This window comes from Alligator mississippiensis, chromosome 2 (genome assembly GCF_030867095.1).
Source record: "Alligator mississippiensis isolate rAllMis1 chromosome 2, rAllMis1, whole genome shotgun sequence".
Taxonomy (NCBI): Eukaryota; Metazoa; Chordata; order Crocodylia; family Alligatoridae; genus Alligator; species Alligator mississippiensis.
The window spans coordinates 298,201,276-298,213,800 of record NC_081825.1 but is presented as its reverse complement, the minus strand read 5'-3'; the positions used below and the strand labels follow the sequence as shown (position 1 = coordinate 298,213,800).

Sequence of the window (12,525 nt, the reverse complement as noted above, 5' to 3'; positions counted from 1 at the left end):
AGTGTAAGGGGAGTTCCCATTAGCAGTATAGGGGCAAGGGCACACAGCCTGACTCCATCCAGCAGAGCTAGCCAGCTCAGTGCAGTAGTGAGGTTTAAACATGTCTGGTGATCGAGACTTTTAACAAGGGAAGTGCAGAGGGGAAGATTGGTGCTTGTCTCATTACTGATTCTCTCAATGCCGGCATGTCGGTGTCAGACAAGGTTCCTTGCGTGAATCTGATATCTTTTATTAGGCCAACCCAAATAGTTGGAAAATAATTATTAAGCAAGCTTTCGGGTTCAAAAACCCTTCGTCAGGCTAAGGAAGTTTCAGCAGACGGTGTGTGCTTAATTAAGCTTGCTTAATAATTATTTTCCAACTATTTGGGTTGGTCTAATAAAAGATATCAGATTTACCCAAGGAACCTTGTCTGCCTGTGTCCTTAGACCAACACGGCTACAACCTACACTCCTGTGGCATGTCGGTATTAAACTTTTCCCTGCGTTGCTGCAGACTAAGCTTGTAAAGTGTGGGCACTGCTAACCCAGGCATGCTAACCTGCTTGTTTGTATTCTTGATCAAAGGGGACCTCATTCCCAGACATCAGCAAGTATTCAGCACCAACCAGTTCTTCAGTGGGGTAAGGATTCCAGACCCGGACAATATGGTAAGGACATTCTGCAGACTCCCAGCAGTTGAGTCTAACGCTACCCAGCAAGTCACATGCTGTGCTGTAGAGATCACTGTATGTGGCTAGAGAAGGGTTTTCTGGGGTGGAGAGCTCAAGTGTGGTTCCCAGAGCTGTACACTGAGTTAAAGCTAAGCAATAATTGGAGATGTCGACCATATTCTAGGGGATTAATGACCTCCTAAAGCAATGGGTGGCCCAAGCTGCAGTTCAACCTGTTAGTGTGCCCTGTGCAAAGCCCCACACCAAGCGGGTTGTCGCTATTGTAGATAGCAATTAACAACCACAGGCACGTGTCCTGGAGAGGAGAACTTCTCCCACACTGTCATGTTCAGCGCAAAGATTGAGCTTGTTAAAATCTTTGTAGGCTTAGGGCTATAGACAGCCCCACCAGCTACGTTTGCTCTCCTGCTGTACAGGAGTATTATTCTCCACTCAGAGGCTTTGCCAAGCCCCGTTTTGAATGGATCCTGGGTGGAGAGCCTTGGCACATCTGCTTTGAACAATATTTTGCAGGACTAGCTCACTCCAGTTTGTTATTTTTAACCTGACATTCAGCATATTTCCCTCTGGTCATTGTCATTCCCTTGCTGTCCCAGCCCCTGCCCTTAATGACAGGCCAGTTCCAGAGCAGGTGTCTAAGCAAACAGCAGAAGATGCATCATGGTGTGGGAAGCGGGTCATGTAGGAAAGCCACTCAGTTTGGGCACCTGATCCCTGAAAAATGTATGAACAGAATGGCACTTTATTTTTGCAGGAGCCACTGGAGGCGAAATTCCCTAACATTTCATATCCTGCTCTAGCCCTGATGAAGGTAAGCAGACAACAGGCAGTGATGTTCTGAGCTCATCCATAATGAATGTAGAGAAGTTAAAGAGGTGGCTTAATCCTGGCCTGCAAACACCTGCTCTAGTATTTAATTAATTGATTTAGTATTTAAGTATAATATATATATTTAAGACTTTTGAGAGCGGAGGGCGTCAAGCAGAAAATGAAATAATGAGAACCGCCGATTGGAAACTGAAGGTGAACAAATTCAGACTGGAAATAAGGCATAGGATAACAGAAAAGTAGGGCCTTGTGAGGTCATCTAGTCCAGGCCCCTGCTCAAGGTAGGATCGTCCCCGACTAAACCGTCCAGCCAAGTGTCTGTCCAACCTGCTCTTGAAAACGTCCAAGGCCAGAGATTCCACTTCTCTAGGCAGTCTGTTCCAGTGCTTGGCCACCCGTGTAGTCAGAAAGTTCCTCTTCATCTCCAATCTGCAGTAGGGGAAATTGAGTTTGAGGCCATTACTCCTAGTCCTCAAAGCCCCCTATAACCATAGAGAATGGGCTGTCTCCATCCTCTCTGTATCACCCCTTGGAGATTTGAAGACTATTATCAAATTCCCTGTCTTCTCCAGATTAAATAACCCTGATTCTTTCAACCTTTCCTTGTAAATCATGCTTCCTAGGCCCCTAATCATTTTTGTTGGTATGCAGTGAGAACAGTTGGACAACCTGCGTAAGGACAGGGTATCCTCCCTCGCGTGGAGTCTTGATTTACATTAAGGTTGAATGTCTTCCTGAAGGATCTGCTCTAGCTCACGTGGAAGTTGTGGGCTGGATGTAGAAATTACACAGGATGTTTTGTGGTCTGTAATATATAGGAAGTCAAACAAGATGGTCTGTTCTGGTAGGAGATTCTGTTAATTTCTTTCCATGTTGCAGAAGTAGGAATTATTCAGTGTTAACCCTGTGTGTGTGTGTGCGCGCGCCATAGTTTAGGGAATTCTGTAGTGACTGTTAACACTGGCACCTCCAGAGGCCTGGAGCTTGTTCTTTTTAAATGGCATGTTCGTTAAAACCAGCTGCTTTTATCAGCCATCCTGCAATGAGTTGATAAGCATTGTACCGTTCATCCTTGTGTGGTTCTCTACTGTTTTCTAAGGGCTGCCTTCATATGGACCCTGCTGAGAGACAAACCTGTGAGCAGCTACTGCAACACCCGTACTTCGATGGCATTAGAGAATCAGGAGAATTGGGAAAGGAGCATGAAAAAGCTGCTCGGAAGCCAGCCAGGGCAACACGAAAGCATGTGCCAGGGGTAAGACTTGTCAGCAATAAATGTACCATGCTTAGGAAGGGAGCTGGTGTTCTTGTAGCTTCTAGCACGTGGAGTTTAGTTTCTCACACCTGCAGTGTCTCAAGATAAGGATCCCTAAATCAGACCCAGTCATCCAAGGGCTCCCCTTTGCTCCTATGGCCCTGGTTCCCACAACAGCTTTCTTCCCTGCTGAAACTTGATGGTAATCGGAGGGTTGTCAACTTGGGACATAGCACATTTCCTAGCTGCTGCCCATTCATATGTTCTAAGACTAAGCCAATTCCCCCAATCCTCTGCCACGTAATCGATGGATAAGACCCATGTTCTTCTTGCCCTAGGTAAGTGGAAGGAGCCGAGTTATAGAACAACAAATAGTACATACCTGAGCAACGTCTCCAGAAGTGTATAACTATTTTATGTGGGGCAGATGTATTTGATTGGATTAGCCTACTTCACATTCCTATGAAAGCACAAACTCTGTCCTTTCTTCTTTAGCTACAACACCTTCCTCAGTTAACCAGCAGTAACGTGTTACCAGCTTTGGATAACAAGAAGTATTTTTCCAACACAAGAAAACTGAACTACCATTTCCCCAACATCTGAGAAGATCCAGGCCACTACTGACAACTAAACTACAAGCCCTCCAGAATTAAAAAAAAAAAAAAATTGAGGTGAAAAACTAAACTGACATAAACGCTATGATATGGATGTGAGTGATCTGTAAAGCTACTTGTTAGGGGACATCAGAGGAAGGAAAATCCTGCATAGAGCGTGCCCAAAGCTGTTAATCAGTGTTCTGTGTACAAGGAAAACACTGTTATGTTGCTTTTATTTGTGATTGTATTGTAGTTTGGGATTCCTGGGAACCAGTGCTTACAGTGTGTGACACTAATAACGTGCATCTACTGCCTGTATTGAAGACTTTGCAGTCAAATCACATGCATGCCAAACAGGTTTGTTCCAGAAAGCCCTGTTCTGTCAGAGTGGTAAAATAAACCATTGTCTGTGACTGTATTACACAGCAGGAATAATAGATCCAGCAAGGACTCGTGCACAGGCTGCGCTGCGTTCCTGTGAGCAGGGAGTCCTACCTGAGGAACCTGCTACATTCTGCAGGACTGGGCCAGGAGACTGTCATGCTAACTGCATCAGTCACTCGTTTGGATGAACTTGCTGAAATCCAAGTATTTGTACTGTTGCCCCGAGTTGTGCACTTCAGATAGGAAAAAGAGCATTAGGAAGAGCCAGGATAAATAAATGTAGCAGAATGCCCCGCAGGCGATGTTATCACTTGTGGAGGGAATAAATGTAATTAATAATACCATAGTCTTGCTTTAGACTAGATTTTACAGGACTCCTGCCTCTGTCTTCCTAGCTTTATCCAAGAGGCAAAGATTTCTTAGGGCGATAGCTTTCTATTGGACCAGCTGCATAGTTGGGAGAGTTAGATAAGCTTTTGAATGCAAGATACTCTTCATCGGGTCTGAGCAGCTAAAGGCTGCAGAGTATAGTATTATCCAGTGGTTTCATTTGCTGTTTTGCTGTTGACCCAGTCGTTTCTCTAACTTTGCAGGTGTTGATATTGCCCAAACAATCCCCGAGACCTGTTTAGGAAGGCACAGGCAGGGAGTACTCCGCTCCTCAGTAGCTACCTTAGAATACATCTCATTTCTTTGGGTAATCTTGGGATGTAATATTTTGTTGGGTTTTAATAGAATACATGTAACTTGTCTTTCTGACATAACATGTGTCTTTATGTTTGGTAAGTGTACACAGTGATGTATGTACATAGAACCACTTCAGGAGTCTTTAACAGCTGTTTGAAGTACAGAGCGAGAGGCGCGTGTTCTTTTTAAAACTATAGGTATAATGCATTTGAAATATTTGAGACTCTTAGTGAGGCAGATCATGTATCCTCACATAATTAAATGTCTACTGAACTTTCTATTTGTATCCTCATATTGGAATGTTCAAATTCCTGGACTAATACAGCTAATGTATTTTAATCTTGAGCATTGTTCCACGTGTATTTTTGGTCATATCCTTTGGAAAAGAATATAAATATCTTTTTGTCCAGTCTTGCACTTCTGCAGTTTAACAGAGCAACCATGCTCTAAAAGTACATGCTGTTTGGGCCATGAGGCAAATCAAGGACCTGACCCTGCAAGATGCAGGCTGTACTGAAGTTCCAGATCTCAGACCCAGTCTTACTGCTATCATCTGCTGAGCAGCAGAAAGTGGCTAAGGCTCATCTCACTCAAAACGTGGTCTCTGGTGGTGGCTAGCCTCTGATGCTGTGGAGGAAAGCAAGGGTGGGATTGTTTCTGTCCTCACAGGGTCACATCTTGGTCTCTCAGTTAGGGTTGGACTTGCATCCAGAAGTAAAACTACACATACTTGGGGTATCTGGACCCCAGTGATCTCCCCTGTACTAATGGGGTGTGAGACGTTCTGTGAGAATCAAGATTATTTTATTTGGATTCTCCTAGTAGCCAGAGGCCCCAGGCAGCACGCCACTGTGTTAGGTGCTGTACAAACACAGTGAAAACACTGACTTCAAAGAGCTTATGATCCCAGTGGAGACAGATGGGGACAAGTACAAGGATGCAGCGAGGTGGCGTTCATCAGCAGGATCACCCTCAGTCTCAGTATGTCAGCAGCCTACAGGTACACTGTACAACCTACAGTGTAAATGCTGCTTAAATCGTTGGCCAGGTCCTGACGATCTCCACCCGAGAGTGCTGAGGGAATTAGCAGAGGTCAGAAACTTGTTCTGTTGAAACCAACTGGCTGATGCTAGGGTCCCTTAATGACCCACCGGCATCCTTCACTCAGTTCAGAGTACAGCCCTCCATCGTGTGTCGTGCAGAATCTGATGGATTTCCATTTACAAAGTTACTGCGCTCTATTTTAGTATGCTGCTCTTCATAATAAACAGCATCTTTAGTTTTCCCCAATCATTTTAAATGTATTAGTTAGTTAATGAAATCCCCCCCACCCCAGGTAAGGATGCATCTAAAGAGCAGAGCCATTCCCACCTGCCTCAAGCTTTTGGTGGTTTTGGTGTGGGCAGCAGCTGGAAGGGCCTATACTTATTAGCTGTTGCCTAATAAAATTACACTGGCTCTTCCTACCTGCCCCACAGGTCCTCAAAGACACCCCTTCCACCTTCTTTGCCCCACTAAGTGGTCTCCTGTGGCCCTAACATCTGTTTCTTTCAGCTGAATGGCAGGATTTTTAACCAGTGACACTGTCACTGGACTGAGGTGAAAGTCAGCTGTGAGCTGGAGCAGACAAACAGAACATCTATTGACTAAAACCAGGTCAGTGCCTGGGGCCAGGCACACTGCCTCCAAAATACTTATTAGCCAGCCTTTGTAGGGAAAGGCTTTCAGATGTTCAAATGGGAAAAACAGTTGTTCTTCATTCTGCTTTCATGTACAGTGGGACAGCCCTGGCACAACACACTGACTTAAAGGAGAGAAAGTCACTGTGGACTTTCACGTTAGGAAATCTGGTCGTCACGCCAGATAGCAAAGCTAACCTATTTAACAATTTCTTTGCCTCCATTTTCCTGAGCAGGGACTGGGTCACCCCCCCCCACCGGGACCCCCGTAGGCCCCAGGGGAGGCGCACCCAGGCCTAGGGTCAGCGAGGACCTAGTCAGGGAACTCCTGGAGGGACTGGACGTGTTCAAATCAGCTGGTCCTGACGATCTCCACCCCAGAGTGCTGAGGGAATTAGCAGAGGTCATTGGGGGACCCCTGGCACAGCTTTACAAGCACTCGTGGTGCTCTGGCATGGTGCCAGAGGACTGGAAGAGGGCCACCGTGGTTCCCATTTTCAAAAAAGGGAGGAAGGAGGACCCAGGAACTATAGGCCAGTCAGTCTTACCTCGATCCTGGGTAAGCTTTTTGAGAGAGTTATCCTGGCGCATGTCTGCGAGGGGCCAGCAGGGGAGGTGATGCTCAGGGGCAACCAGCATGGGTTCATTCGAGGCAGGTCCTGTCAGACCAGCCTGGTGAGCTTCTACGACCAGGTCACCAAATCCTTGGATGCAGGGGTAGCAGTGGACATATTTCTGGACTTCAGGAAGGCCTTCGACACGGTCTTACCCCATTCTCATTAAAAAACTAGGAGACTGTGGCATCGACACCTACAGAGTCAGGTAAGTCACTAGTTGGCTGGAGGGCCGCACCCAGAGAGTGGTGATGGACAGGTCTTATTCAACCTGGAGGGATGTGGGCAGCGGGGTCTCCCAGGACTCGGTCCTCGGACCTGCACTGTTCAACATCTTCATCAGTGACTTAGACGAGGGGGTACAAAGCACCCTGTTCAAATTTGCTGACCACGGTAAGATGCGGGGGGATGTGGGCACGCTGGAAGGGAGGAATAGGCTGCAGTCAGACCTAGACAGGTTACAGGGGTGGGCAGATGAGAAAAGGATGGGTTTCAACACTGACAAGTGCAAGGTGCTGCACCTGGGGAGGAAGAACCAGCAGCAGACCTACAGGCTGGGGAACTCCCTTCTCGTCAGTGCAGAGGCAGAAAAGGATCTTGGAGTCATTATTGATGTCAAATGAACAAGGGCCGACAGTGTGGGGACACGGTCAGGAAGGCCAACCGCACCTTGTCATGCATCCACAGATGCATCTCGAGCAGGTCCAAATGGGTGATCCTCCCCCTCTATACAGCACTGGTCAGGCCACAGCTGGAGAACTGTGTCCAGTTCTGGGTGCCACAGTTCAGGAGGGATGTGGACAGCATTGAGAGGGACCAGAGGAGGGCCACCTGCATGATCAGGTCAGCAGGGCAGACCCTATGAGGAGAGGCTACAGGACCTGAACCTGTTCAGCCTTACAAGAGAAGGCTGAGGGGGATCTAGTGGCCTGTTACAAACTAGTCAGGGGGGACCAGCAGGCATTGGGGGAGTCCCTGTTCCCCCGAGCACTACCAGGAGTGACTAGAAATAACGATCACAAGCTGGCAGAGGGTAGATTCAGATAGACATCAGGAGGCGTTACTTCACTGTCAGGGCGGCTAGGACCTGGAACCAACTTCCAAGGGAAGTGGTGTTAGCTCCTACCCTGGGGTCTTTAAGAGGAGGCTAAATGAACACCTTGCTGGGGTTGTTTGACCCCAGTACTCTTTCCTGCCGTGGCAGGGGGTCGGACTTGATGATCTGCTCAGGTCCCTTCCGACCCGACCAACTATGAAACTATGAAGATACAACCCAGGAAAGGTTTGGAGAGTACTAGTTTAAGAGAAGAATCAAAACCTGCGTGGAGTAAGGAGGAGCCGGGGGGAGGGGACACATGACACGACAGGTTTTTAGATTTACCCTTTTGGAATTTGGCTCCCAGGGGTCTTTACCAGCATGCAGCCAGGATACAAGCAAAAACCTTCCTTCCTTGTCCTGTTGATTCCTGGATAGCCCTTCTCTCCCCTAACACCGACGCCGAGAAAGGAACAGTAAAAACACAACAACCCTTCTAAAGATAGATCATCTTCTTAGTTAGCAGCAATACAAAGTATTTGATACTAATTAAGTCATTTGGTGTGCAGACAATTTGTTCTAGGGTAAGGAGAAGGCGTCATTCAACCCACAGTGATCTAAAGCAGCAGTCAGCATAAGAACACACTCCAGAAAATCAAGTTTTGCAGAGAAAAACCTACTGTGTTCAGCACACCCCCTGCAATCTATCCACATGTGAAGAAATAAACAGCAAGCTTTCTTCCCCACACCCACTAAGTAAGGCCCTCATTCGGGTAGTAAATAAGAGGTGACAAAAATCATTCTGGTACTGTCTAATTCTTTAGCAATGGCACAAATGTATTTTCCGTATTCAACTAGAAGCCTGTGGCACATTTAAAAATAACTAATTTGTTCATGAGAGCACAGATTTTAAATTTATATTCTCCTTAGGAGACAGGTATGTTTTCATTTTTCTTCAAGTTAGCTCATTCAGTGACTCCAGAACTTAAAATTCCACGTACGTCTTCTCGGTTGTATTTAACTGACAGAATAAATTAAATTTAATGAAATTTAATTATGCAGTTGGTCAGGTTTTTGAAATAGCTGCAGAGCCCAGAATGAGAAGGCTGGCTGTAGCAGGAAATGAAATACAGTGGCAACTGCAACATAATCAATACAATTCATGATAAATACAAAATAACATACTTCAGTTACACAAAGCTGATTTTATTCTAAATCGAGTTTCACCTCAAGTGACGGCAGTGATTTCTTAAGGATTTGAACTGTAGTTTCTCTCTGTCTTATTGCAGGAAGGTCACTCAAGAATAAATATTCTAGGTTCCTATGGGTGGATACAAAAAAAAAAAAAAAAAAAAAAAAAAAAATCAATAAAATCACTATGCAAGACAAAAGGTGATGGATTAAAAAAACCCCAAAATACTTAACTGTGCTCACAAATCAGACCCAGGGTTAGACTGCTTAGCAGTAAAAACAGTTAGTGGTTTCAAAGATAGCTTTGAATGGAACCGGTATTGGAAGAATAAGCGAACTATAGCTCTTACTTCCTTTAAGGCCTACATACTAAACTGAGCTAGGGTTGATGGGCTTCCTAGTATGTGTGTTAACTGAGACTATGAGAACTGTTTCCTTAAAGCAGTAGGTGTCAAACTCATCTGGCCCACAAGCTGCTGGGCCAGTGTCCGGGCTGCTCAGGCTGGTGCAGCACGGATGTTGTCTCAGCACGCACCCCAGACTGACCAGCATCACATGCTGAGCCACAGGCTGGATCATAAGACTATATTTGACACCACTGCTTTAAAAGCAACACAACATACTGTTTTTGTCTTGTGTCAAAGACTGATGAGTGAAAGCATGTCAGCATAGTACACTTCAGTTACCTAACACAACTTAAGTGTGCGTATATGGCAGCAGCTGAGAAAGCAGGCCTCTGAGACACTCGCTTGGCGCTTGCGTACCTTAGCTTCTGGAGGGCTATGATGCCTCTGTCTGTGACATTCCCACAGGAAATGATCTCCAGCCTCAGGAGACTTTTCTGTAAATTCACAGTCTGACTCAGTCTCTGCAGACACTCATCCTGGATATATATACATTTGCACAGCTTAATTTCTTCAACATGTTCAAGACCATCTGAAAGAGACAAAAAGGCAGCTTCTGTTTCACAATGCAAGGCCCAGAGTGTACAGTGCCAGTGAGCTTGCAATTGTCATTTGCAGGCTTGGTAACTGCAATGCTCCTGCAAACACGTGGCAATAAGTGTCTATAAGCGGAGGACCCACAAGGCACCGTGAATGAAACTACCACTGCCTGCAACCAACTGTTTGTTGGCTTCACAGATGCAAAAGCACTGCTAAGGTTCAAAGGGCTTGGCTATGCAAGCAGGCAAACAGCAGATAAATAGCATGCACGGCATGATGGAAAACCAAAGAAACAGAATTAGCCAGTGATGTCTGAAACAACTTGCAACGGGAAAACACTGAGCTTGTGCCCCATTTTGTTTTCAGTTGTGTAAAGGAAGGCTGGAAGGTTACTGCTTTTTAAAAAATTCTGCTTTTTTATATTAAAATCCAGTTTGTTTTCCCCTAGATTAGCCCAGGGCTGACTAGAGAACTGGCAGTATTCTGACTTCAGATATCAAACGTAAGAAGTTTGATTTAGTCATTCAAACCTCTGGTTTGTGTTAAGAGTTCATGGATAGACAGATGTTAACTGACAGATCTTTGGTCCCACTTTTTAGTGATCTTGCATCCAAGTAAAATCAGAGAAAGCTCGCAAGCCATTTGTGTTCTGGATAGAAACCCCAGCAAATTTAGAGGCACAAACAGAAATTTTTTACGTACAACATGGATAGATTAAAAAAATAAATAAATCAAGCCTTCCCTGCATCTTTGAAACAAAAAAAGCCACAAGTGGTTCATTTTTTGAGGTGACAACTCAATGCATAATTTGCCAAACCATGACTTGTTTACCCAAATAGTCAAATCCTCTGTACATGATGCAGGACTCGGTGGCGTCAATGGCTTGTATCTTGTATTTCCCTAATGGCCCTGTTGGGAGACCATTGTAGTCACGCTGCCATTTTTCATAGCCTTGGAAACGCACCAGCGCCCCACACCGCAGGAGCCATTCAGAAGCTGCTCTATCTGGGCCCACCGCCTGTATACGTTCATAGTCCACCCTGTCGATAAAGAAGAAACATCAAGGTCTTTTTATAGCAACATTTAACAACTTATCACCGTAACAATCCTAATACTGAATACCATTTTTTCTTTATGTACAAGGAACAGGAAAAAAAGTGGTTTGCATTATTTTTAACCTGGTGAGCTGAGCTACTTCATATTCGCTTCAAATCAAGATTAATTTTGGCAGTACTATGAAGAGAAATATAGCTGTGTGATTTGTCATTCACAGACCCCTTCTAACTAATCTTTCCATTCTGGCTCTGCTCTGAATTTTCTGTCGACCCAGCACATCCAATGAGCTCACACTGTCCAGCATCACTAACCCAAAACTACTTTAATAGAATAAAATGTATGTGTTGGAAAAGTATAAACAGGCAGAGAAGTCTGCCAGGAGGAGAGAAAACAGATCCAGATTTACAACAGCGGGAGATTCCCCCACTACTCCCAAGTCTTTTTTGATTCGATCATAAGTTGTAACAGATATTACACGCATTACACACGTGGGTTGAAATCGTTGGATCTGTTGTGTGAGGGTGCTTTGGAGGGGTTGGTAAATGCTGGACAAGAAACATCATGACAGACAGGGACCTCTTCCCTGGGCCATTAGGTCCTATCCTCTGCTCTCACAAGCAAACATGTCATATAATCCTTTTCCAGAAAAAAATAGCAGACACGGTGCAAACTATGAGGGGGCTGACACCGATTTTTTGTCGAGAAAGAGTTAAACAGATGAAGCACTAATCCTTATTAAAATCTCTAGTGTAACCAAATTACACTAGTAAAGACAGTACTTTAGAGCTACCAGATACACACCAGAAATGTAGGAGGCTAGAGTTAAAACCTTCAATGCTAGTGGAATCAAAGTCACAGGAAGAGGGATATTTTTGGAAGAAAGAATTTAAAATTGGCAGCTAGTCTCAACCAAGAGAAATAAAACGACCATGCAGCATACTGAATTAAGCACATACTTTTCTCTGTAAGCTAGTGATTTTGTTACTAGAAAACGAAAGAGGATCTGACAATGCAGAATTTGGAAGAAAAGCTCTCTCCTGTCTTCCTGGGATTCGTGACTGGCTACTGTGCTTACACAGTAAGTGCTTTCCAATGCAATGCACGGGGACATGCACCCGATCTGTTGACACGTGAACTATTAAATACGTCTGCCTCTTTTTTCCTTACTTGTTAAAGACTGCATTCAGCCATCCCCAGAAGTGTCTGCACGTGCCCGGGGATGACAGTTTCTTCAGGCTGCGAGCTGGCTGTACGAGCTTTCCCAGCAGCATCGTGGTGCTTCTGAAAGAGATTTACCGACATGTCAATTCAGCGCCTCGGTTTTCTTGCAACTGGCCACATACATACAAAGCATTACAGGTGCTTTGCTTTATTATTCCTCAACATGATACAGCGCTCTGCATCACTTAAACAGGAGGCATTGCTACCATTTTGGAGGTGACAGATGTCTGCCTGTCCTCAGACACGTCCAAATAGCAGCTGGACAGTGACAGCTGGACAATGCTCAAGTTCGAAGAACAAAATAGCAGGGGGAAATCTTCAGGTTGGAATGCAAAGTCATTTTTGTTTTTAAAACTCGTAG

At 45.1% G+C, this 12,525-nt stretch overlaps 2 protein-coding genes across 6 annotated transcripts in view; one reads left to right on the top strand and one right to left on the bottom strand.

Moving 5' to 3' along the window:
• The window catches only part of CDKL1 (cyclin dependent kinase like 1), a 29,671-nt gene extending 24,903 nt beyond the window's left edge, over positions 1-4,768 (top strand). The window contains exons 6-9 of the mRNA XM_014595144.3: positions 567-649; positions 1,428-1,484; positions 2,601-2,756; positions 3,252-4,768. Of these exons, the coding sequence (XP_014450630.1) occupies positions 567-649; positions 1,428-1,484; positions 2,601-2,756; positions 3,252-3,359 (404 nt within the window). The 3' untranslated portion in view covers positions 3,360-4,768. The remainder of the gene's footprint in view (positions 1-566; positions 650-1,427; positions 1,485-2,600; positions 2,757-3,251) is intronic.
• A 4,018-nt stretch (positions 4,769-8,786) lies between these two features.
• DMAC2L (distal membrane arm assembly component 2 like) overlaps positions 8,787-12,525 on the bottom strand; it is a 5,586-nt gene continuing 1,847 nt past the window's right edge. For all 5 annotated transcript variants that reach the window (XM_019494087.2, XM_014595165.3, XM_059723386.1 and 2 more), the window contains 4 exons: positions 12,111-12,224; positions 10,719-10,927; positions 9,708-9,879; positions 8,787-9,073 (listed from right to left, as the gene is read on the bottom strand). In XM_019494087.2, the coding sequence (XP_019349632.1) occupies positions 8,959-9,073; positions 9,708-9,879; positions 10,719-10,927; positions 12,111-12,214 (600 nt within the window). In that variant the 5' untranslated portion in view covers positions 12,215-12,224 and the 3' untranslated portion in view covers positions 8,787-8,958. The remainder of the gene's footprint in view (positions 9,074-9,707; positions 9,880-10,718; positions 10,928-12,110; positions 12,225-12,525) is intronic.